This window comes from Maniola hyperantus, chromosome Z (genome assembly GCF_902806685.2).
Source record: "Maniola hyperantus chromosome Z, iAphHyp1.2, whole genome shotgun sequence".
NCBI classification, from domain to species: Eukaryota; Metazoa; Arthropoda; class Insecta; order Lepidoptera; family Nymphalidae; genus Maniola; species Maniola hyperantus.
In genome coordinates this window covers 8,716,902-8,744,622 of record NC_048564.1, presented here as the reverse complement: position 1 = coordinate 8,744,622, position 27,721 = coordinate 8,716,902, and the positions used below count along the sequence as shown (strand labels likewise).

Sequence of the window (27,721 nt, the reverse complement as noted above, 5' to 3'; positions counted from 1 at the left end):
AAGTACGAATTTTAACGGGTCTGGCGGCAATTACCGCTGACGGGACGTATCTGGCAGTATTGAAATTATTTACTTACAATATTCTGTAAAACATCTCAAAAATCAGCATTTAGACTTTAAGAAACGTGAGCACCTAATGTTTTTACGTAGGTACCTTTAAATGATACCTATAATTTGGTCGTCGACACAAACTAGCAGATATGCGTACGTGAAGAAACCGGCATCATAAGTGTGTGGAGTCTCTGCTCAATCTGCACTTAACTAGCGTGGTGGACTGTGACCTAAACCATTTTCTTTCTAAGAGGAGATCCACGCTTAATTCTGGACCAAAGATGGGCTGTGAGATAATTTCTAATTACTTTCGCAACAAGTAGGTAGGTAGGTACCTATCTGATTTTGAAATAAGAGTTTGTGCTGATTCTGAGATGCAACACATATTGCGTAGGTATGTGTTATTATAATTCAATGAAGGTGGTGGCTTCTTAGAATGTTTTCGATACAAATAATGAAGAAACAGCACAATCAGCAAAATCAAATTTTTACATTCGCAAAAGCAATATTTAAAACCTTTCTTAGGAATCGTCATAATATGTACAAGTTTATTGAAAATAATATTATAGTGCATGGATTCGACTTCATCGTCAATAGGTAGACGTCTACATACTAGGTTTCTTGTAGCTTTACACGAACTATGTGCCCTGCCCCTTGCCACTTCAGCTTCGCAACCCGCTGAGCTATGTCGGTTAGTACTCAGGTTCGCCTACATAACTCCTCATTTCTGATTTGATCGAGTAGACAAACTTCAAGCATCTCTCTCTATCACCCACTGAGTGACTCTGAGCTTTGTTATGCTCATCGTTTATATGTAGATAGATACTTGTATATCACTCTATCTATCTACTGTTAAGTATTGTCACCCCGTTTTCTATACAATTCAGTCGATAATATGAATGATCCCGTTGCCGCATGGCGTCCAATCACTATAACGGACTAAAACGTAACATTCAAGTAGAAGATGGGACCAGAAATTGACTCAAATCACCGCGCTCTGGTTCGCGTAGCGAATTTGTAATGGATCGTTCAACTAATACCTAGTTACGCTGATTTTTCCTTTCTAACTGTATCACAATAGATATGATTTTATATTTTACTGTCAAAAGAAAATACGTAAATAGTTAATACCTGCACATAGCACTCTAGTACACAAGTAGTACCTACGTATTACTACATTAGCTGGCTGGCCATTCTTCGGATCATCAAAGTTATCGTTCCTTTTTTTTTTTTTTTTTTTTTGACGGTATTTGGTTTTTTTTTTTTTTAATACAATAAAACTTAAAGCTAGCCTTATCTAATTACTATATAAATCATGACCGCGTGGAATGGTGCCAAGAATACTGGCTGCATTTCCGCGCTGGACAGCCAGGCTGATCCGCTGCGCAAAAAATGAGCCAGCCCTTCTGTCACCGCGATTAATAGCCTCAACTCGTCCCATTTACCTTATTACCCATATTAATAATGACTAATATTCTTCCCTATTGCCCTCAAACTAAGCGTAAAGCATGTGTTAAGAGTGGGTACGACAATAGTTCAACGGGTGGGGTTTGGAACGCCAACTTTTCAAATTTCTGTCCGCTCCCGCAACCGTTGAGCTTTGGCAGAAGCTTTACCCTGCGCACGCAAATGACTTTAAGATACTGTTTTTGACAGACTTCTTTTACCTATTGATTGTTACAAAAACAATCTCAGTTTACCCACTTTTCGTCATGCCATCAATCATCATCATCACAACATTACGCAGTCTGGGACAACATTCGCAACACTATAGATTTATCAACAAATTCGCAAGCTAAGTCTTATCGGTTTTGTTTGACATTTCTCAATCTGCTGGATAAAATAATAGTAATAATAAAAGGTGAAATGCGTCCCAAAAGCGGTGTTGAGACACATTTCGTATGTTCAAAGAATCAAGTTTTGGCCTCAAAAACTACAAATTTGTTAATTTTTTTTTAATATTACAAAAATTAAAGATATTTTTTAGTCAATTACGAGAGCCAAAACACGATTGGCACAATTTGGCTCCATACAAAAAAGTCGCGAAGTTTCCCCAAAATACGCATTTTTTACATGACCATTAGAAGAAAAACCAGTTTTATTCCATTGACATAAAACCAATTTCGTATTTTCGTTCAAAGTTTTATACACAAAGGGGTTACGGTATTATTTCAGTCAAAGTCATATTTTCATTCGATACTGCGAAAAAAAAATATATCAGTTCTAACTTCCCTTGAGATGGCAGCTATGTGAGATATTCCCTTTTAGCAATAGTGCCAGATCTGTCTTATTTACTGATTAACAAAATGTGTGCGATAGAGTAGTGTTTTTGTAAGTACCTATAACGTTAGCATAATATTTGATAGCCCTAATTGTACCATATCTACCGATTGATTTTTGTAAGTGCTACAATAAGCCTAAATCGAACAATATTGTAAAATATGTAGGTACCTTAGCCTCATACGTAGTAAATCTACAGTCAACATGTGAACAAAATAACTACTTAGGTAACTTAGGTTGGATAAATGGTGAATTGAAATGCGCATAGCTTTAACAATTGCATCTTTTACTCACCTATGTCGTCTCCAAAGTTCCCAGCTTATGAAGCCTTGTAGGGCTGGATTACTTTCAACTACCAACGTGCCTCCTCTTGACTGACAAACTGTGAGAGCATCTTGGAAGCTGGCAGGTTGCCGATCATAGAAAATATAACATTTGCCATTGTACGTCGCAGTGCTGCCGGGTGGTTGGTCCCGGAATTGAGGGCATCTTTCTATTGGCAACGCCTGATCCGTGTACACGAACGCTTCACAGATAGAGAGCTGACTTGGAACAGTGGCTTCCAAATGAACACTGACAAAAGCGCCCGGCATAGGGGGATTGCAGGGTAGAAATAGCGGCTGTCCTTCTTCGGGGAAACCGATGAACCGGTTGCAGATTGGGTTTGTTCCAAGATCGGGTCGATTGTTGCCAACTCGCACTTCTATCTTTGCTGGAGTTTTCCATCCTGACAAAAAAAACATTAATATTTCGGTTTTTAGTTTGCTTCTACATATTTTATGCTGAAAATATTGTTTAATATAATATTATCGTTTATATTTATTATCATACTAGATGATGCTCGTTACTTCGTCCGCGTGGATTTAGGTTTTTCTGTAAATCCCGTGGGAACTCTATAATTTTCCGGGATAAAAGTATCCTATGTCCTTCCCTAGGATGTTAGCTGCTAACTCTGTATCAAATTTCATAAGAATCGGTTGAACTGTTGGGCCGTGAAAAGCTAGCAGACAGACACAGACAGACAGTCAGAGACACTTTCGCATTTATAATACATATAAGTGTGGAGAATGGATATGGTTTAACCGAGTGAAGTGCATCTCCAAGTCTACTTGGGTGAATTTGCTCTTGTATGTCTGTCCGTTCGTCTATTAGCGACTTATAACTTCTGAATTAGTGAACATAATTTATACAATTTTTTTTCTTATTTTATTTAACTGACTGTTGACTGACTGAAAAGGAGGTGGTTCTCAATTCGGCTCGTTCCTTTTTTTTTAATTATATTTTTTTTATAGAATTAATAAATTTTATATCTCTACAAATTTAAAAACATATGAAAATCTATAAATAGCCCAAGGATAATTATATAAAAGTTATAAAAAAATGTACTTGACGGGTGCAAGAAGCAATTGTGGACATAAAATTTACTTTCGCTTAATACTCAGGTTTGTTAGCACTGAAATAGACATTATACCAGTATACGCTGGAAGAGGTGTGCCATACAAATGATTGTTATTTTTGCGCCGATTCAAAGCGCCTAACCGAGCGGAACGGAACTGAAAATGACACTTTGTGTCAAATGTTTTTCGTGTTGACACTATGTTGACAGATGGCTCATCACTAACATTTAGTTTCGAGTACATTGACTTATACATTCCTTCGTATGGACAGGGTTATTGAACAAACAAAATGGCACCGACTCATTGGTGCTTATGCACCAATGCAACCTAGTGACATCTGGATTTCAAACGGGTCGTTAATTACTTTCTAAGAGGTGGACGGTGGTGCTGATTTATTTGGTTTGTAAACCGTAAAAGTTTTGACCATATCTTGTCATTTGTCGATGTTCGAGTAGGTACGTTTATATGACGCTCACTCTGCTATCACCGCCAAAATGGCAAAAATCAAGTTGCTTACTAAAAATACCTACAGGTTGGCAATCGCTGGTCCAGCGTACTTGTATTAGTACAGGTCAGAGGGGCAAGTGATGCTACGTGTATGGTACGCGACAGGTCGAGATCAGTCAAGAGGCGGGGGGATGCCCCGCACACCCGCACGTCACCCGCGCTCGTCCGCACCGGGTTAGCGCGGGGGCTTTGCGGGGCGTTCCCTCCCCGATTGCCATCTCGACCTGTCGCGGACTATACCTAGAACGCGATGTCACGCGAGGTCTTAATTCGTGGCATAGACATCAAAGTATGTCCTATCAGTCTTACTAAAAATATTATTTCTATGATACGGGGCGAATTACTATTTATAATATATTTTACTTAATTTATCGCACTAAATGTACTTGAAAGTTCAATTATTACAAATAATTGATATAACCTACCTACCTTATAACGCCAATGAATCCAGGCTCATAGTCCGTATTAAAATATTAAAACTTACTTACTATATTAAAACTATATTTTCTCTGACGCTATCATAACTTTCACTGGAAGGTATTTACCTAATCGTTAGTAGTTACTGAGGCTTGGCCGCAAATGTATCGTAATTTTACACAATTATGTGCCTAAATAATAAGGATTAGAAATATGAATGTATTCGTGGAAAGCTGCAAAGCCTCAGCGCACTTCCATTTGGTGACAGTTGGTGACTCAGGTAGAAACCGTGGCTACAAAGCGCATTGCGGCCTGTGGGCCTGTGTAATGCCAGCGAAAAATTGTAAGTACCTATCGTTACTTTAATAAATTGATATTTAGCAACATTATAAACTGTCAAAAAGTTGTAAACAGACAGCAGCGATGTGGGAACTTTTAATTTTCCAGGATTAGCTTATGTCAATTCTCAGGTCTTGAACTATAGCTATGCAAAAAATCACGTCGATCTGTTGTGACTTGATTGAAGGACAAACCGATAAACCAACGAACAAACACTTTCGCATTTATAATATGGGTAGTGATATCATCAAGTCCACAAAAATCTAATGCATAAGATGAAATGTGATTCCGACTCCTCGTCTTGTCTGTCCTTAGTGTTTTTGTAAAACGTGAAGCGCGAGTCTTCTGGTGTAGCAACGAATGTTGTCAATCAATCAAATAGAAAATTCCTTTACTTTGATGCAACTGTAAGATAGTGCCATAATTTTTTAATAAACTAGCTAACAGTCGATTCAAATCTTTTAAATTTTTCTCTCCGTAAGAACCATCCTCGTACTTCAAGGAATATTATAAAAAAAGAATTAGCGAAATCGATTCAGCTGTTCTCGAGATTGGCGATGAGCAACACATTTAGTGTTTCATTTTTATATTTTAGAGAAGAAGATAGAAGATGGTGGCTCTGTGACTCTTGCATTCCACGTAACATTAGCGAACTACATTGTGCGGTACCTAGTACTAAAAGCCATAAAGAAAAGTAAATGAAATTACTTAATTAAGTGTTTGTCTTTAATTCTGAAATATCTAGTTACTTTTCATTGAACTAATTTATTTACCTACGTTATCAAAACCCAGACAATCGTTTTTTTGTCAGTTCGCCTAGGCTCATCTTCAAACAGCCAATAACCCGATTTTTACGAGAGTTTTGCAAGTCGGCATAGAAAGACTACGCGAGGAGCGATCTTGGCGGGGTTTTTAAAAACATTTGTCCATGCGTTCTGCCGGCAAAATCATCACTTCCCATATAATAAATGCGGAAGTGTGTTTATTTGTTGGTTAGACCTTAATTTTTTTCATGGTAATAAATAGTTAAAGACCTGAAATGTGACATAGGCTACTTTTATCCGGAAAATAAAGAGTTCCCAAAGGATTTCAAAACTCTTAATCCACGTGTACGAGGGCGCGGGTATCAGCTAGTATAGAATAATAATTCACTAAACTTTTAAAGACGTCAATAAGCACTTGCTTTGACATGCAAAATGTACGACGCGTGGAGAGTTCAATTAGTAAGATAAGGCCTGCGGAGTGAATTCGAGCACCGTTGCACATTTAGGTCGAGAAAGACAAACTGACAGACTGATCTTGGTAGACACGCAGTGAACACGGTGCTCAGCTATTTAATATTATGCTTATAAACCGTTGTAATGACAAACTTAACCCACGCTTGACCTATTGTTGCTAGGATATTTGTCGTTGTTGTCTGAAACAACAGACGTCCACAGCTGGACATACTTCTCTTCTTCTTCTTTCTTCCTGGGTCTCTTTTCCGCACCATGGGTCTCACGTTCAACGATCGTAGCCGTCTGTTGTACGTGAAGCCCCTGGTGTGGCACCCCGCTGTCTGGGCTAACAACCCTAGCGCGTAATAGTAAAAAGATAAGTAGTGGACAGGGGTGCACTTAGAGATGAACATTATAATATATCTACTTACTATCTATTTGTCTCTAACAGCGACCCTTAGCAGTGGGAGAGGTTGTAAAGAAAGAAGAATAGGTACTACAAAGATTAAAGGTGGGACTTGGACAGCGGGTGTTTTATAGTTTTCAAAACAACTCACCAAGGTTTAATATTGATTTGAGAGATGTGGGTACTTGTAACAGTGTTTTGGCCCTCCCTTTGTCTAAGGAGGCCAGAGCACTGTGCAAGCTGTATAAAACGTACTCAAATCTTAGAAGTTAGAACATAATGAAATGTTTGCTCCTATGAGGGTGACATGTTTAGGTTGTAAACAAACCCTCTACAAAAATCTAGAAAAAAAAAAAAAAAAAAAAACAACTCACCACAACAAGGCTTCCCGAAGTCGAGTCTGACGAGTTGTACCATGTAGGGCTCCAGAAGATTGACATACCACCATGGGGCACGTTCTATCTTAGAGAGGGTGCAGGTTTCCGCGCTGAAGCTGGATGCCGTGCTGCCGTCCAAGGCCCTTTGAGGCACTGCACCCTCGTCTGTAGAGATTTGCATGGGCGCTTTTCCGGCAGCGACATTGATCACTGGAAATAAATCCATACTAATATTATAAATGCGAAAGTGTGTCTGTCTGTCTGTCTGCTAGCTTTTCACGGCTCAACCGTTCAACCGATTTTGACAAAATTTGGTACAGAGGTAGCTTGCAACCCGGGGAAGGACATAAGCTACTTTTTATCCCGGAAAATTTAAGAGTTCCCACAGGATTTTTAAAAACTTTAATCCACGCGTACGAAGTCGCGGGCTTCAGCTATTTTTTAATAAATGTTTGTTTTTACCTATTTTTAAACGAAAAGGAGATTATGTATTCGCTCGATTATGTGTGTGTGCGCAATTATCTTAAAGACCAATGAAACTGATTTTGATAATATTTTCTCTATCATAATCATGCTTCCAACATCAATAATCGTAATGTATTTATGCTCTACGTGTATCGCATGGTTTTCTACCTTGAATGTTTTGTGTTTTTTTATTCAGACACAAGTTAGCTGCTACTGTGAACTCATCTGATAGTAGGCAGTCGAAGTTGAAATGCAGGCTCACCTGGACTATAATAAGTAGGTATTAGAGTGAGAGCCAGTGCGTGCCAGACCTTAGTTATTTTATAAAAGCTGAAAGTTTCTCTGCATATTGTCCCCAACACAGGGAGGAACGATCGGTGACTATGAAGTTTGGATCATGGTGGTTTGGGACATAACAGGTAATAATTAATAAAAGTGTAAAAAATCTTACGTCAAAGTAGAAAGTCAATTTTTTTAATATTTTCTTCGGAATAGTATTAGAAATCATGTCACGCATTTCCAGACACTTTGTATCGTGGCAACCTTTTACCAGACACCCTTAAACTTAACTTTAAGGGCGTTTGGCAGGAGGTTGCCGGTTACAATATAACTAATACCAGTTGGTACATGTGATTAATCACCTGAGTCCAGCTGGTATTAGTTTTATTTATAATGGATATCACTCACGATTGTTTAAAATTTCAGCATTCTAGCGACAGACTTTACAGATATGCTTCCCCATACGAGGGTGTGGTGGGGGACTTTTTTTGATTTCTTAATTTTCCTATTGTTTATATGCAATTCCTAGCCTACACACCAAATTTCAGTCTTCTAGGACTTCAAGAAGTACCCTAGCGGATTTTCTTATGATCATCAGTGAGTCACGAAATCGACGTATTTCAGATATCAATATATCTGAAACCATAAAAGCTAGAAAATTGATACTTGGTTTGGTATATTTAATAAATTTGTTAAGAAAACTTTATTCTGAAAATTTTAGCTTTCTAGCGTCATCCAGACGGAAGCTATGACGATCCGAAAATACGAAACGCTTCCAGAAAAGGTACGTAGCGCCCCGTCCTTTAGTTTGGCTCGTCTTGGCGGAGGCACTGCCGTACGTCTGATAAATCCGTGTAGGTTGTCACATAGTGTCGCTTACGCTCTAGATGCTTGAGACTCGCTCGACAAGTGGCTGTAGTAAGACGTCGCACGCTTCTCGCTTGTCTTGACACCTGTTGTTGACCAGGTCAAGCTCAGTGCCGTGACACTGACACTGATCGAACCGTTAATCTAATATGTTAGCCGCTATCGCATACAAAGATATACCTATTTAATCGATTACGGAAGGCCAGAGGTCTTATTCTTTTAATGTTAGAAAGCTACTTTATACAGAAGTCAAATAGGCTAAAATATAATATTACTTATAATATATAATATTAATACCCGACTTCAAAAAACGAAGTTATGTATTCGATCCGTATGTGTGCATGTAAGGCCGGGATTATTTCTAAAACCAATTAAACTTTAAACTGTTATGTTATGTTATGTTAATTAATAATAATATTAAAAACCATTGAAATGGAAAATGAGACTGGACTACTCATCTGCCCGGCTTTGCTCGGGAGAAATTTAATTCGAGCGAAGCCGGGCAGATCAGCTAGTCCAATTTAAATGTGTATATTTAGGCAAACAATTGTTTTGTAGAGACCGAAGAAATAAGTCGAATCCATACTTATAATATTATAAATGCGGACGTGTGTTTGTCTGTTTGTCTGGTAGCTTTTCACGGCCCAACATGAACAGTTTAAGCGATTTTGATGAAATTTGGTACGGAGTTAACTTACATCCCGGGGACGGACGTAGACTACTTTTTATCCCAGAAAATGAAAAAATTCTCACGGGATTTCTTTTTTATTGTTGGATTGTTTTGTATGGAAATGTACAAATTGAAATAATCCCAAAATTGTAGGTACATGTAGGAGAAACCGGCTTTAGTTTCGAAACTATTCGGGGTCCTTTTTCACAGGGACTCAGTTCGCGAACGCCTAAATCCACGTGGGAAAAGTCGCGGACATCATTTAGTTCTTAGATACCTACTACGATAAAAGTAAGAACTTATATATCGGTGTAGAAAGATTGAACCTCAAAAGATTCTGATTGAAAACAGATTCTCTATTTAATAAACTTAATTAATAAAAATAAATAATCTATGTTAAGAAACTTTCTCTACATGTTCAATACAGATGTAAACAAGCCCATCGTAACGAAAGATGTAAGAATGGAAGTCTCATCAACTTGAGCTGGCAAACTAGTTTCATTTATATGGGTCAATAAGTTGGACATTGGCCGCCAATCGCCAGTTCGCGGGCAGCGCTGCTAGCCGAGCCTATGGTTGTCAACATTTTTCAGCTGATTACTTATATAGTACCTACCTATTTCAAAATAAGTTAAAAAATATAGAAGACATAAACGTAGAAAAAATATTTTTAAGTAGGTAGTAAGTAACCCACTTTTAGAATTTATTTTATAAAATTAAAATTGAAAAAGTCAAAAGTGGGTGTCTGTCTGTCTGTCAAGAAACATACAGGGTACTTCCCCTTGACCTAGAATCATGAAATTTGGCAGGTAGGTAGGTCTTCTAGCAGACATAAGGGAAAAATCTGAAAACCGTGAATTTGTGGTTACATCACACAAAAAAATAAAATTGTGGTCATGAACTAATAATTGGTATTTTCAATTTTTAAAAAGATAGCTATATCAAGTGGGGTCACATATAAAAGGGCTTCCACCTAAGTATGCATTCTAAAACAGATTTTATTTATTTTTATGCATCATAGTTTTTGATTTAACGTGCAAAATTTCGAAAAACTGTAAAGCGGAACCTCGGTGCGCGAGCCTGACTCGCACTTGGGCGGTTTTCTTTAGTTTCACAATTATAAATTGCATATAACCTAGAATAATTATGTAAATTAATCTTAGATTTAATGAAAATCCGCAAGTTCCAGAGGCGTTTAATTTTGTTTAGTTATCTGTGATAAAAATGCTGCATAAAGCATACGTGTGAACGATTTTTGATAAATTTAGAGCCTCAATAGCTCAACGGGTACAGGAGTGGACTGAAAACCGAAAGGTCGACGGTTCAAACCCCGCCCGTTGCACTATTGTCGTACCTAGCACCTAGCACAAGCTTTACGCTTAGTTGGAGAGGAAAGGGGAATATTAGTCATGGCTTTTATATTCATTAACATGGCTAATATTCTTTAAAAAAATATGGGTTACGGTTGTATAGAATTTTATTATGTTAAACGATAGAGTAGGAGTATGTCGTAAAAATAAATAATAATAGTAAAGTATAACATCATATAGACAGGAAAAGCCATGCTTGCAATTTTCCCAATTCCCTGAGATTATTACTAGTTACTCATTAAAAAAAAATTAAGGATTTTAAAAACCTTTTTTGTTAATAAAATATTACAATTTAACGTGTTCAAGTGCCTACCTACCTAATTTATGTTTTTAAAAGCAATAAATAGCTGTATACATCGATGGCCGTATTCGTTTGCATTTTTTGTGTGGTCGTGCGCGATTCGTACATGCACAGTTTCACGCGCCAAGATACTCACATGGTACCTACTCACCTACCCACCATAGTCAGGTATAATTCGTTAAAAATAACTCCACACGCGCCATTTTAACTTTGTGTCAAATTTCATGCCAAAAGTACGATCCGTCTTTATAAAATCGTACTTTTGACACGACAGTTGTCACATGGTGACACACAACAACAAACACACAAGTTAAAATGGTGCGTGAGAAGTTAAATTTATGCATTATACTGGGGACTGGGGTTAATATTTAAATTTGATTTTTTTATTCTGCAAGGGATAAACTAAAAAAAATTTAGGTACAAGGACGTTAGTTTTATGATAATATATATCAGCACTAATCTACCGTAATATTTCATACTGAGAAGTACAATAAATAATATATTGTGTCATTTAGCTAAAAACGCTTAAATAGTCAACTAGTGGGCCATTGACTGTACCTACTTGTAGCTTTTGGTTTTTGGTTACACATAGTTTGAATTACGTTATTATTGTCATTTTTAATCGATACATTAATCACCAAGTGCGTAATATGACCGCACGCAACTTTCCGAGCGGAGAGAGCCGTGGGAGTGATCTACAATGAATCTTCCGCTTTTTCGACATCATTCACGGCTCATGTGAAGTGATTTCTCGGCAAAGAAAGTAAAAGTGGGTCAGCAGAAGTAACGCGACGTCTTCGTGCGGAAATCGCGCAGCGAGCGCGATGGATTATGGTACTTGTCGTAACAACTCAGCAATGACCAATCAAAATAAGGCTTTTTATCGTTATCACTGCCATAGCGGCATAACAACCCACATTATAAATGCGAAAGTATGTTTTTGTTAGTTTGTTTCAATCACGCTGCAACTGAGCAACTGATCGAAGTGTTTTTTACGTAGAAATTGTTCAAGACCTGGCTACTTTTTATCCTTTTAGAGGATGGAGGAATATCTACGACTTTTAGAACCAGACCCTGATAGTAAAGATTCTGTGTGTAGTAAGAACTTTGTGTGAGTAGTGCGAGACTAGAACCACTTACCGCAAAATGGAACGCCATCAGGAATCCAGCGACTGGCATCACAAATTCTTCTTGACGGGCCAAGAAGTTCGAAACCTTGCTCGCACGCATAAGATGCTATGGTTCCTTCTGTGAGTTGATCGTCGGAGAAGGTAACGCGCGAATGCGCAGGTGAGCCCGGATATCTGCATGATGCTCCAACTAAAGTCGGGATAACTGGAAGTAAAAAAAATAATTTCAAAATTCAATCAATACTAGCCAGTGTAGGCACAGGTGTAGGTAGGTGAAACCTAGAGGTTTTGTTACAAGGCAAGTTTCGTAACTGTCGTGAACTGTGACAAAAGTCATCGAAAGTCAAGCAGTGAGCAAAGTAAATATAAATCCGTAATAATATCATTTTTTTTTTAAAAGTAAATAGTTCACAATAATTATGGCGCATAGTGGAGTGGTGTTAGTGAGTTACGAGTACAAAGCCATACAATTAGGCAACTCGCGAGGCCTCATGTTAGGTCTACGCCATAGATTAATTATTGGTCTCGCTCCGCTCTAGGTCTACGCTTAATAACGCTCATGATCTTAGTAGCGCTGCTGACCTTGCACCTTCGATCTGTGAAAGTATTTCGGTAGGAATATTCTGTGACCGGAGGTTTGTTAGTGGCTTATTGTATCGCAGTATCGGGGCTGGCATTGTGTGCTGGAATACAAAATTGTGGTGAAGCAGCCTTACAGGTAGTTTATCTCCTCGAAAAATTCCCCTAGGGTGAATACTCATGAACACGAGTAAATAAAAACCGGCCAAGTGCGAATCAGACTCGCGCACACATATTTTACCACTTTGGAAGTGTCACTCGCGCAAACTATTGAGTTTAGAAAAAAATTATATTAGAAACCTCACTATAATTTTTGAAGACCCATCCATAGATACCCCACACGTATGGGTTTGATGAAAAAAAGTTGAGTTTCAGTTCTAAGTATGGAGAACCCCAAAATTTATTGTTTTTTTTCTATTTATCTATAGATGATTTCGCGTTTCTGAGCATTCACCCTTGGAAGTATATTTAGGGGGATAAGCGGAGCGTCCACGCTTGGGCGCGCAATCTGATTGTGTTTTCATTGCAAACATAATCAGAGTTTAAACTGATAAGAAAACACGCCTCGGCACCACTTCACATGCAAGCCTTGCGGCTTGAAAACGTCTCAATTCATCTCATTTTTAAAGAGGTGGATTAGTTTAAACCTTGGCGTTTCCCTGATGTTTCGCAATTCAATAACGTTTCGCTGAGTGTAGCGGTTTCGCTGTGTTCACATCGGCGGATATTGCTTTCAGGTCTATCTACGTGCCACTGGTGGGACAATGCTGGCGGTCAATGCTGCAGCTATCTGGAGAAGATGGCAGAAAGCCGGGGATCTCACTCACGTCTTAGCCGAGCTTTTGGCAGCACTTGGCGTGATGCTCAAGCGCCAAGTCACTGCTAAAGTGTTCCTAAGTGTCCTAGCATCTGTGGTACTTCTGCTCGAGCTATTTCTTACAGCGATCCTTAAATTTATCACAACGCATACGTAACTGACCTAATTTACTCTTCGATCTAGTTGAAATAAAGGTAAAATTGATAAATTTCGAGGTTTTAAAGTAAACAATTAGATTTTTCTTTTTTAGAATTAGAATTTGTTTAACCCTTATAGGATGACTTCGTGTCCGTCCATCCGTCAGTATGTCTCTTTGTTAAGCCCTTTTTTTAAATGAACGTGTTATCAAGATGTAATTAATATCAAACATTTAGTTCTACGATACCCTTGAAGCTTCTATCCAATATCATTATTAAATTAAATCTAAATATATAAAAGAGAAATACCACTCACTCACTGACTGACTGACTGACTAATCACGAAATCTCAGAAACTATAAAGCCTACAAACTCGAAATTTGGAAGGTAGGTTCTTTCTAGGACGTAGGTGTAGCATATATTCTTTATCACGATTAAATACAGTTCTTGCAATTTACGAAGGCGAGTGAAATTTACTTGTGGTTACGTCGCATACATGGACTTTGTGTAAGTATGCGTGCATGACGGACCAATCAGTCGCGAGCAAGCGCTCTCAAACGCACACATTTAGTGTAACTACCTTATACCGATACGACTTAAACGCAAGCATGAGCCACTCGCCCCCGTGAAATGCAAGAACTATAACAGATGAGGGTAGATATTTCTAATGCGGGATCTTAGACCAATATTACTGTGCGAACAAAACGGTGAGTGGTACGGAATCGACACACAATAATAGCATCATAATAACTGCACTTAGTCGCAGCCGTTCATTTCGAAGCAAACAGACGACGATTACTAAGACTAAGAAAGCGTGGTGAGTTGTGACCCGACATCGGCGCGGCCCTCGTTTCACGGGAAACAAACAACACAAACAAACTTAATTTCACAGTCGCCAAATTGAATTTTCCACCATTTTCAACTCAAAACACCACTGTTTAAGAACCAATGTGTTTAGTACGATTATTCTTGATTGCAGCCGTAATTGATAGTGTATTCTTTTTTTATAAAAATACAAGAATGCTGAAATTATAGATTTACAATCGTCCTAATGAATAGTTGTAGTGTGCCTGTGTGTATGTATAAAACTACTAGCGGATTCCCGGCGTATGCTACTACGCTGAAAAACCCATTTTCGCATTATTGCCTTTCTAATGAGACCGGTATGGGGCACATCGGTTGGATGGTTTCAAAGAATTAAGATATTTTCTGAAATGTTTTCACAATAGTCTATTGTGAAAACATTTCAGAAAAATCGCATTGCTTCCGTTTGATTTCAGCCAAAATGAGTAATCAAGCTAGATAAGCTTAATAGAGAGAGACAGAGAGCCAACGCGTGCCAGAACTTCGTTACTTTATAAATGCTGAAAGTTTCTCTGCGTAGCGTCTCCAGACCTCAACACAGGGAGTAACGATCAGCGACTATGAAGTTTGGAGCATGGTGGCCTTGGGAGATAACAGGTAATAAAGGTGTAAAAAAAATACGTCAAAGTAGTAGTAGTAATTTTCAGCTTTTATAAAATAACGAAGGTCTGGCACGCCCTGGTTCTTAGTCCATAAGAGCTATAAGATAAGTAAATAAGTTTTAGCACCCTAAGAAGAAAAATAAACTAACGAAATAACTGCGTCGTTTTGTGGCTTCGATTCTAACTCAACCCCAATACCTATAATATTATGTAGTATTAATGTGATACGTAGTACACGACAGGTCGAGATGGAAATCGGGGTATGAGGCGCGAGGACACCCCGCACACCCGCACGTCACCCGCGCTCGCCCGCACCGGGTTAGCGCGGGGGCTGTGCGGGTATGCGGGGCGTTCGCTCCCCGATTGCCACCTTGACCTGTCGCGTACTTATAGATGCGATACGATACAAAAAGGTGATCGGTTATTGACTAAATAAATCTATATATTATTTTATTCAACTAGGTTCACACATTTTTATTCAAATAAACTTTTGGAATGCCGTTCTTACCAAGAAGAACCAGCAAGAAACTCGGCAGTTGCTCTTTTCAAATGTCCAATTTAAAATAATATTCTATCGTATTGTATAAGCAATTACATCCCCATGCTTTGCTGGAGCGTTCAAATCCAAGATTTTTTATCGTTCACAAAATCTTCGATTGCATAATTTTCTTTTTTAGGAGCATACTCGTGTAAAGGCAAATCTAAAATTGACTGTGGTATTTTATTATAAAATAATTATATAAAAATACTCGAAGTACCTATGTTAAACAGGTCATACCTACCAATCTCCAATTTCGTTAACGGTGGAACAGTTGCGTTATGCATTTTAGTAGGTAGCTATAAGAGAGGTTAACGCTCGGTAGATACCTACCTAGCATGTGTAAACAATAAGTTGACTTCCTTGTTCAACAATATTGTACTAAGCGGAACACGTTGTCAGCCAGCGTTTGATCTTTGTCGCTTATCACAAAATGATGATAATATTAATAACATTAAGCTGAGCTACCTTTTTTTTTAATTTGGTTGAATTAGAGCTGGGACTTTCCTCAAGAGACTGGGAGGTTCAACAACGCACAACTTGATTGCTTATCAAAGGGTAGTATTAAACAAGTGAAAAGAAATTCAAAGTATAGGTTTCAAGAAAATTGAATTTCAGATTAAATTTAAGCAAAGCATGAAATTAAAAGTATTTTATACTTTGCCAGAATGTTTTAAGTATATTTTTCTATAGAATTTCTAGGTATTCTATACAATACCAGATTATACAGATTGACAGTAACGTAACGTCGTCAAAGAAATTTCGTCTTCAAACACGTTATATTTACATATCTGCTTTACGGTGCAAACATGTTTGAGTCGGTTTATAACACATTGACCTGCTTATTGTGTCAAGTTAATACCTACCTATTTAAGCTTAGCTCGCACACACACATTAAACGCATGCGTTTCGCGAAGGTCTGACACCGCTGAAAAATGGTATAATGTCCAATAATATAGGTATGTCAATGCTCATTCATACACTTAGCCGGCAGGGCCGAACTCAGAGATACTTTTTCAGAAACTGATTTTAATAAAAACTTAACTTGCTACAGGATCGCGGTTCGTAAACGCACGATTTGTTTGTGTTCCATAGTAGTATGGTGACGCACGCACAGCGGTTAGCAGCATTCGGTTTGGTTTTTACTCAGTGTTGACTACTAAACGAAAGCTGTTGCACACGCTCTTCGCCAGAAGTCCATGGTGGTACCAACCAGGGAAATAAAATGAAGCAAAACGCCACCCGCAGTGCGTGTTTGTACGCAGTTTGGCGATTTCAGCTATTCACGCGTCTGTTTTTGGCAATCGTATTATGCTCTGCCAAAAAGTGACAGCATCCTTTTGCAAGTGGACATAAATTTAACTGAGTACTCATACCATTTTAACTTTTTGTGTCGAATTTCATGTCAAAAGTACGATAGGATTCAAAGAAATTATTACTTTCGAAATCCATGATTGGATTTTAGTCCTTATTTTAAAGGTGAACCCTTGGATGAATGATTACCATCTCTATGGGTGAACCCCTTACTTTTGACATGACATAAAAGTTAGTGCTAAAGTGTATCTAAATCTATATATATATATACCTAAGTACATAGTATACGTATTGTGGCGGCTTATAACGCTGTGGTCACTAGAGCGGTAGTGCTCTGTGAACCCAGCGAAAGGGGACTTGGTAGTTTTGACGGTTGTTAGTTTGTGGGGCACGGACGTAAGGACATTATGTTACGCGCGATATGGTTACGATCTAAAATAATTATATATTTTCTGTTCGGTGATTATGATTATAATACCATCGATGTATAATACTTATACGTATATACTGCGACTTGCGAGTGAATCCATACTAATATTATAAATGCGAAAGTGTGTCTGTCTGTCTGTCTGCTAGCTTTTCACGGCCCAACCGTTCAACCGATTTTGATGAAATTTGGTACAGAGTTAGTTTATATCCCGGGGAAGGACATAGGCTACTTTTTATCCCGGAAAATTTAAGAATCTAAGAGATTCTTTAAGAAATTTTTAAAATCCACGCGTATGAAGTCGCGGGCATCAGCTAGTATAGAATAAAAGTTTAAACTCAAGTGTTTTCCTGTGCGCAACCCTCGCCCCGTACAACATGACAGAGTAAAGACCCCAGCGGTCGTACAGTATTTTAAAACTATTATATTTTCTCACTAAAAACGAAATAAAAATTGATTATTAAAATAAAAAAGTAATTTAATTAAACTTTTAGTGCTAAAGGATATCTCAGCCGGTACATACATACTACACCCTAAAAGTATTACCCTCCTTCTGGTGCAGTCGTGTAAAAACCTTGAATGAAATGAACCGATCTTATTGCATGAATGGCATGAGGCATCTACTACAGTAAAGTTCGCAGATAGCTAGCTAAGTTTACACGTTTTTGCGTCATCGAGAAAGCGCTTTCGCAGAACGACTCGCCCGCGCCGTGCGCGGCAGTTGCGTCAGTTTTGCACTCTCCGTACAGTGGCAGGTGTTTTTGGTTCCTACTAACTATATTCCAGTTATTATCTGGGTGCAGACTTGGTCATAAATCATTCGAGTGTTTCGCTCTCTTTCCCACTCACGGGGCATATGGCACGGTTCACGGCTGTTGCATTACTGCAGTCGATGAGTAATATCGATAGTTGTTGTTTTTTTGTATCTTTATAAATGGGTGATAGAAATAAAAAGACGTTTTTTTTAGATTATTTATTATCAATAAAATTACAACATAGCATATTAAATATATAAACAAAAGAACGTAGGTATATATAAAACTAAAAATACAAAATTAAAATTGTATGTCTGACTCATCGTAATCGTCATCATCATCCACATGAATGATGAACTCTTCGCATAAATGTGCTTTTCTCAAGTCTTCATCTTGGAGCAATTCTGCATGCTCCACACATTTTTGCCGATACTATCGATAACGGTCTTGCGCGCGCGCAACTAGCGTACATCCCTAGTCCGATTATGATTTATGTCCGAGTCTGCACCGAGATAATAACTGGACTATAGTTCAGTGAAATTGTGGTTCATGGCACCAGCAACTCCTGTCCCAGTTGTAATGTTCGATGACTAATCAGTACCCATATTATAAAGGCGAAAGTGTGTTTGTTTATTGGTTTGTCCTTCAATCGTGCCACAATGGAGCAACATATCGGGGTGAGTTTTTGGCATGGGTAGGTACCTAATTAAAGACCTAGAGATGAAAGTGCCTCGACTACTTTTTATCCCGGAAAATCAAAGAGTTCCCACGGGATATTTAAAACCTAAGTGCACGTAAGATGAAATTGTGAGCATCAGCTAGTAAATAATAATTCCAATATTAGAGAATAGGGGATACTGTAATGTTCAATGGCATTATAAAATTATTCTAAAATACCAGCAAATTCCACGGTCTTGACTAGCGGGCTCGACCACATTCTTGTACCGTTACATCGTCCAATACGCAGTTAGTTTACGCTTAATCAGGTCGCCGGCCAACCCACCGGGTGATGTAAATTGTGGCACGCGTCAGATCCGCTAATGGGCGCACGAGAAAATGTCTCTGCACTTTCTGTCTTCCGTACTGGCCTAAGAGACAGCGCGTGCCAAACCTTCGTTATTTTACAAAAGCTGAAAGTTTCTCTGCGTATTTTCTCTAACACGGAGGAACGTTTGTTTTGATCATGGTGGCTTTGGGAGATATCAGGTAATAAAAAAGGTGTAAAAAATCTTAAATCAAAGAATAAAGTCTAATGTTTTATGTTTTCTTCAGAATAGTATTAGTATTAGTCATGCATTGCCAGACTCTTAGTATGGTGGAAACCCCCTGCCAGCCACCTTAAAAGTTTAATAAATGAGGGTGTCTGGCGGAGGTTCCCAAGTGTCGGTCAATGCATGACGTGATTTCTAAAAATATAAAAAAAATAGACTTTATACTTAAGTATAACATACATAAAGTAAGATTTTTTACACCTTTATTACTTGTTATTTCCCAAAGCCACCATGATCCAAACAATTGTTACTCCCAGTGTTGGGGACAACACGCAGAGAAACTTTCAGCTTTTATAAAATAACGAAGGTCTGGCTCTCTCTCTCTATACGTTTATTATCTATATTAAGTTTTGCGATTCCGGCAACTTGTGCTTTTGTTCAAACAACACGCTTCGATAAGCACTGAACCGTTAATCTAATATTATTATTACAATTGGGGAGAGATGAAGATTTGTACTAGAATCCAATGGGTTGGTTTTTCAATTCACTTACACATTATAATTTTGTTCCAAGGTACAATATTCTGTAAATCTGATTTTCTTTTTTCTTTTAATATTAGTTAGCTTTGCACTAGATTTCTAATATTTTGTACACGCTTGCGTGCGCGTTGATGTCTTTAATAGGACATAATGTTAAAATTCAAAAATTACCTAATGTTTATCTCAAAAAACACATATACTGTATGAACTACACTGTGGCAACGATTTCGCATTCCTCCAAGGCGGAGCGATATTGAAATAATATTGTGAATTGTGAGGGTGGATTTGAAATTATATTAACTACAAAAAAATAACAAATTGTTCAATTAAATGTCATGTGAGTTCTGGATATAGTAAATTATAATGATTGCCGAACAAACGAATAAGTACCTACCTATTATAAATATGTTTTCTCTGTAAGTGAATTTTGTAATTCTTTGAGAGAAATAAATAATTTTTTTACCTGTTATCTTTTGTTACTTATTACGTCGTTAGTTACACCTAGATGCGTTCAAGTTCGATTGAGTTGAAACTTTGTACAGTTGAACAGTAGTTGCATGAAGGTTTCCGGTACTATACCTACTATCAACGTACAATAATATTGCAACGCATGCCGGGTATTGGATATTGGACTGAAAAGAAATCGACTGTTAGGCGGCACGAAGTTCGCCGAGGCAGCTAGTAGTATGTCGATCCGTTGCTCCGTTGGGACGTGATTGAAAGACAAACCAACAAACAAATAAACCAAATGGGTACTGATAATATTGAAATTCAAATTAATAAAACATTGTTTATTGTTAATGCGAATCAGGTACCCACGAAACAGGACTACCTATTGTGAGTACCATCAGAGAATGTTAAAATTGTCCAAACTTTTTCATTTTCATTACATCAGGTAGGTACCTACTTATAACAAGAAAATCAAAATCATCTAATAATGGTATGTACCCGTTATCTACATTATAATACGTCGTTAAACCGCGAAACAAGCTTAAAATCATACAGTTAATAAAGTACCTATCAAAACATTCTACCAAAGAACAATGAAAAAAAAAACATCAATGGCCTAAATACAAGTCTGAAGCAACTTCCCTTAGAAAACAGTGAACGGGCGTAAAATGGCCTTTGCGAAACATAATATGCTAGAAGATCGTTTATAAAGATAATCAGTAATCATAATTAACTACTGACCGTTAATACCCATAACGCACTCATTTTTCATTGCACACTTCATCATTATCATCTCAACCCATCGCGGGTCCACTACTGAGCACGGGACTCCTCTCAGAATTAGAAGAGTTAGAAGAGCTCTTTGTTTTTTAAGTGTAATTTTAGTAACAATAAAGTTGTTTAAAAAAAAAGAGTTCCTAACATTGTGGAGAAACCCTCACGACATTTTCCTTCAGCGTTGAAGCAAATGATATTTAAATAACGCACATAACTCCGAAAAGTTAGATGTTTCGGGATCGAACCCGTGACCTCCCAAATAGGTGGTCAGCTGTCTTAACCACTAGGCTATCGCTGCTTCACAAGTAGTTATTAGTTCAAAACATTCTTGATGTAATTTGATTTCTCTATGGGTGTTATTTAATTAGGCGGCTGAAATGTGATACCTATTACCTACACTATACTTACCTACTGATACTGTATACTACGAGTATGCTACTGTAAACAGAACTAAATATATCAGTGTTTTTAGTCTAAATAGATAAAAAAGAAAAGGTGACTGAGTGACTAATTGACTGACTGATCTATCAACGCACAGCTCAAACTACTGGACGGCTTGGGCTCAGTGGCGTGCACAGGTTTGAAGCCAGGGTAGGCACTAGTTAGCTAGGAACCTGTTTATTGGCAGGTCAAAATGAAAAATATGCATTGAGCTATTACAACTGGGGTAAGCAGTGCATTTATGCCTCTATGACCTGCACGCCCCTGCTTGGGCTGGGCATGCAGACATTGCAGAGAGATATTATGACGTAGGCATCTGCTAAGATTTTTTTTTGAAAATTCAACCTCCAAGAGGGTGAAATAGGGGCGAATAGGGGAATGAAATTCGTGTAGTACACGCGGACGAAGTTGCGAGCATAAGCTAGTATGATGTAAAATAATACAAAAGTTTATTATATAAATAAATTGGTCAATAAAAGCTGTAGCCTTTGTCACTCTCCAAATGCATGTAGGCAGTGTACCTAGGTAGCGCGTTATCCACCACAAAACACAAGATGTAGGGCATGAAAAAAGGCGTACAATGACACGCAAAATAATTTGACCTCTACTTTTGTGTTGGAATTCAACCTCTTATCGTAACTTTCACTTCATCTCATTTTTCCCGACTGCACTAGAAGGAGGGTAATGTTTTTTGGGTTAATGTGGTAAATGTATGCAATGCACGCATGGGAGTGATACCAGGTGAGTGACGTCATACAAAAACAATATGACGAATCCTAGCCACTGAAAACAATTATATCTTTAACTAGCTTTTGCTCGCGACTTCGTCCGCGTGGCCTACACAAATTTTAAATCCCTATTTTGCCTCCTTAGGCGTTGAATTGTCAAAAATCCTTTCTTAGCGGAGGTTTACGTCGTAATAGCTATCTGCATGCCAAATCCGCCCGATCCGTCCAGTAGTTTGTCCTGTGCGTTGATAGATCAGTCAGTCAGTCAGCTTTTCCTTTTATTTATATAGATGCAGCCTGTAGCCCAAACGGTTTGGTAGATCTTAAGAAATTGGAGGGTCATCATACTTAGTTTAATTCAGGAATGTCAGAATGTACCTACCTACCTATTAAAGTCAACACATTGAAGTTTTTCTTACAGATTTTCGAAAACATTTACGGTTTTGGGAAAAATCAAAAGAGAAAAATACTTCATAAAATAAAAATCTATCTCTAGACACTATTAGTATTATGTATAATGTTATTTAATAATATATGACTCTAAATATAGAAATTGAAAAGGTGACTGACTGACTGACTGACTGATCTATCAACGCACAGCTCAAACTACTGCACGGATCGGGCTGAAATTTGGCAAGCAGATAGCTATTATGAAGTAGACGTCCGCTAAGAAAGTATTTTTCAAAATTCAACCCTAAAGGAGGTAAAATAGGAGTTCGAAAATTGTGTAGTCCACGCGGACTAAGTCGCGGGCATAGGCTAAAAAGTTTCTAGACCGAGCTGTTTGACGTGCACGTTAATAAGGCAGTCAGCCATTTTCTCCTTTATGCAGGTGCAATTTTACATCCTTATTCAGAGAGTAAAATTAAACGACACGTGATCACAGTCTTTCTATACTCAGTTTCTATAAGCTCTTACACTTGTCACCCTCTAATACCATACTTTCCACAAAGTCGCACTTTCCCCAGACACGCGAGTTGGTAGCTAGTTGACTAGAAAAGCACCGGAGTTATGGCGTTACAAAATGGTTGCATAAAAAAAGATGTAGTTATGTTTAAACGTATAATAATAATCTTAGCACGAAATATGTGTTTTGTCTTTACCTTTTTAAGTCAAATCTGTGTCGAATCTCTCCTCTATCATTAATCAGTTGGTTTATTTCTCAAAATCAAGCTCAAAATTCATACTAATATCATAAATGTGAAACTGTGTCTATCTGTCTGTCTATCTGCCTGTCTGCTAGCTTTTCACGGCCCATCTGTTTAGTCGATTTTGACGAAAGATACAGAAATAGCTTGATTCGATTTATTGATTGGTTCGATTTGTTGAGCTGTAAGCCTAGCAAAGGACTTGGTCATGATTTTGATCTCAATATAATACATATATTTACTTTAAATGACCAAATACCAATTTTCCCTCAAATCATTTGAGGGAAAATTGGTATTAATGTCACATTTTTGGTTTTGTTTCGGATTATAATATTAAAATGTTATCGAGAGTCCGTGGTAGGGGAATTGAGGCTTTCCGTTAAACACCTGTTTGTACAGGTAGGTAGGTAACAGTTGCTCTTTTGACGGCCAAGCAAAAAGACAGATGCTATCCTACCTGCCTGTTATAGGTATGTATATTCTAAGTTATTTCTATAGTTAAGTAAGTAGGTATACCTACTTATCTATGCAGATTGTCCGCAGAATACTGAAACACAGTCGGTGTGTAATCACAACATTCTCAAGATTATTTATTTTAGCGTAGGTAACCTAGCTATAGTTCGCGACAGGTCAAGTTGGTCAATCAGGGTATAAGGCGCAGGGGGAGGGGGCGCACACCCACGCTATCCAACGCCGGGTTAGCGCGGGAGCTGTGCGGGTGTGCGGGGCGTACCAGCCCGATTGCCATCTCAGCCTGTGTTGCGTACTATATAATAGGTATGTGCAAATGGTGAGGCGGTCCGCCCCGGGCCTTGGATCTAGGGCCAAACCTTGAGAAGTCCTCTTTAGTCAAATGAATAAATAAATACAAAATAATATAACTATAATAATATTATGTAGGTCGTTCATGTTTTCTTTTCAAATACCTACCTACTTAAAATAAAATATACCTTTGAATGCCATAGCATATTATGCATGATTTATTATTAGGTAGGTAGGTAGGTACATGTTAATTATTATAAGTTTGCATAGGTTTTCAAAAAAGCCTCTACGGCTCTATGGCCTTGCGAGATCTCGGCTGTCTAAAAGCTCACGAGCTTGCATTCCCCATTAGGTATGCACTCCATAATAATAGGTACATACTTAAACGAAATTTCTATTTTCCGCCGGTCTAAAATTGGCTACAGTAAATAATAAAACTGCTGTATCCATCTCCAGAATAGAAGCTATCGGAAACGGTAACAAACGCCGTTTCACATTTTATAATTATATACCTTCCTACCCTACATTTTGGTTTGAATACCATTAAAATCCATAACAGTTACCCATTTAGAATTACATAAATAAAATAAATAAGTCTGAGTAGACTAAAATAATTCAAGAAAAGTTGAAACGTGAAAGAAAGAAGTGATTTGACGAAGATCGATCAGACCTAGCCTTTAAACCACGCGGCGCATTTTTTCTTATATCCTACAAAGTTTTCAAAAAAACCCAATATCGCGAGATCTCGTAAAGCTCGTGATCCCGCGGTACTGGCTCTAAAATCTCGCGAGATTGCATCACCTGAACCTACCCACATATCCATTATAACTCTTAAACGGAATTTCTATTTTCCGTCGTTCTTAAATAGGTACCTACTTACTTAGCTACAGTGAATAATACGTAGTAGGTTTACGTACATTGGCTACAGTAATAAAAAATAAGTCCAGAATATAAGCAGAAACGGTAACAAAGAAGAACAATGTTTTTCAATAACAATTATCTAGAATTTCTACAGTTTCTAGAATCTAGAAAAGCAGTAAAAGGCTAAAATTAATTCAAAAAGATAGAATAAGAATGAAAAGAAAAGTTTTAGAGTGAAAACTTTGAAAGAAATAAGTGATTCGACAGAAGATCGATCAGAAAGCAGTCTTCCAAGTCCCAACCACGCGGCGCACTTTTTTCTTATACTTGTCCTACATAGTTTTAAAAATAAGACAAACCTTGCAGCAGAACGGCGATTGCTAAGAGATTGAAGAGATCCATGATAAATTCACAAGAAAAATTCGTTAGCGACACTCACGACGGTTTTTCGTAACGGTGAACGGTCATGACGCGTTCAAAATTCACGGCGGTGTGAGATACACTGTAGTCTGTGGGTGTGAGTGGCACTGAGCGGTAACGGTGAGCGTGCGAAAGCGACAGGTGCGCCGCCGCCGGCGCATCGCTGCAGGTCAGCAGGTACACCGCACCACAGATGCAGATCACTAGTATCCTACCACAGATCATAAACTGCATCGCACCGTTGCGGTTCTATTCTATATGAAATTCGAGCTTTTGCCGAATAAACTTGAGTAAGTAGTACCTAATAGTACTAGACGATGCCCACGACGAACCGTGTAAGTTTCAGTTTTTTAAAAATCACGTGGAAGTTCTTTGATTTTTCAGGATAAAACCTATATCCGTCTCCGGGATGCATGCTTTCTCTGTATTAAATAGAAAATGCTCGTGTCTTCTTCGGTGTAGGTTTTCAAAAATCCCGTGGGAACTCTCTGATTTTCTTGGTTGAAAATTAACCAATGTTCTCTCGCAAGATGCAAGCTATCTCTGTACCTACTAAATATCATGAAAATCAGTTGAACGGATGGGCCGTGAAAAGATTATAGACAGACACACTTTTGCATTTATAATATTAGTATGGATTATATTCTGTGCTCCAGGGTATGGTGCACGCGTTTAGAATTGGAATGCAGGTCTTCACGCTCGTTTGTAGGTCAAAAGGTATAAGTATGCCAAGTTGCGTTCAAGTCGTTCAGTAGTTTCAGCATAAAGTATACACAGACAGACGGACAAAAATTTGAAAAGTTCTGTTTTCACTATCGATGAATAGTGAATAAACAAAATCCTCCGTATCGAAATCCTCTGTAAATTATTCTCAAAATATGTTTAAGTACCTACAGAAATCTTTCAGTTGCAATTTTATTATAAGCGTATAAAGTATGTAAACTAAAAGTTAAGAAACATTACAAGCGGTACGATATTCGTAGGTTCATAAAACCTATCACATAAAAACGTTAACGACTATCTTACTTGGCAGACATCTAGGAAAGGATAATGGAAAGTGGTTCCCGCATTCCGATCCGCCGAAAGTCGTCGTGATAGTCGACTATTAGGTGACTACTTAAATCCATTTCACATGATGCAGACGATTATGGCGGGTATACTTCAACAATAGAGTTCACGACATAAGGCTCAACAAAATTGGGTCGCACCATAAGAGATTATTCGTGACGCTCCTTTTATGGGTCCATTATGGAAACTAATGCTTGACAACCTATATCGTCAACTTCACGTACCTACGATAAAGCAAGCACGTTGGAATTTTTAGTATAGAATATAGATAGATAATAATGTGCACATACGTAGGTACTTGAGTACATACTTAAAATAAATAAAAAAAAGCCTTTTATTTCTTCACTTATTTTACAATACTTATGGGATTATACATACATACTTACTGAAATATTAATTTAATGCGCTACAAATAATATCTAACGCGTTTTCAATAAAAACTGTTTCTATTCGATGTAACTTTTTTAGTTTTTCTTTCTTTCTATTCCTGCTTGAAAGTATGTTTTTTAATTTAATTTATTTTTGCTTATAGAGAATAGTTTTTACCCCGAAAAACAAAAGGGTTCGTTCGGAATAAGCAATAATTGTTTTGTGGATGTCACTCCATAACTTCGTCAAAGTAATTATTTAATGTAGGTAGCCGGCATGTCCGAACAACGCGCCTGGCATTCATTTCAATGCAACTCGGACGCCACTTACTATGCAAATCAACCGTCAGCGCCACAGGGCGGGGAACCTAGATATTTGACATCGAAACACGATCGGCTTAAAGATCATTACGGGTGATTCCCCGGAGCGTTTCTATTCCTGTTCCCCGCATCCATACCCAGGTAAGGAGGCACTACCTGGCCTGGTAGCCCGTACTTCCGATTAGCTTGGAGAGGACCACCGCTGCCACAAGTCCTAACGAGATCATAATTGGTTCTAATTACTAGTACTTATATAGTTTCTACTCAATCGCATAAACGATGCGGGAACATATATAGGTAACGATTAACTACTTAGCTGATGCTTGCGGCTTCGCCCGCGTGGATTTAGGGTTTTAAAAATCCCGTGGGAACTTTTGATTTTGTAGGACAAAAAGGAGCTTATCCGTAGTAGCCCGTTTCCGGGATGCAAGGTAAACACTAAACACATAAAACATTTAAACGTATGGTTCTTTCTAAATCCCGTGGGATCACCACAATTTAGGAATGCAATTTCTGACAGC

The 27,721-nt window shown here is 38.0% G+C and overlaps 1 protein-coding gene and 1 pseudogene across 3 annotated transcripts in view; one reads left to right on the top strand and one right to left on the bottom strand.

Annotated features, from left to right (window-relative positions):
* The window catches only part of LOC117995522 (uncharacterized), a 40,893-nt gene extending 15,354 nt beyond the window's left edge, over positions 1–25,539 (bottom strand). For all 3 annotated transcript variants that reach the window (XM_034983528.2, XM_069508998.1, XM_069508999.1), the window contains exons 1-4: positions 25,383–25,539; positions 12,084–12,278; positions 6,989–7,201; positions 2,626–3,058 (exon numbers count right to left, since the gene is read on the bottom strand). In XM_034983528.2, the coding sequence (XP_034839419.1) occupies positions 2,626–3,058; positions 6,989–7,201; positions 12,084–12,278; positions 25,383–25,425 (884 nt within the window). In that variant the 5' untranslated portion in view covers positions 25,426–25,539. The remainder of the gene's footprint in view (positions 1–2,625; positions 3,059–6,988; positions 7,202–12,083; positions 12,279–25,382) is intronic.
* On the top strand, positions 12,493–13,966 carry LOC117995526 (uncharacterized; annotated as a pseudogene).
* Positions 25,540–27,721: the final 2,182 nt, after the last annotated feature.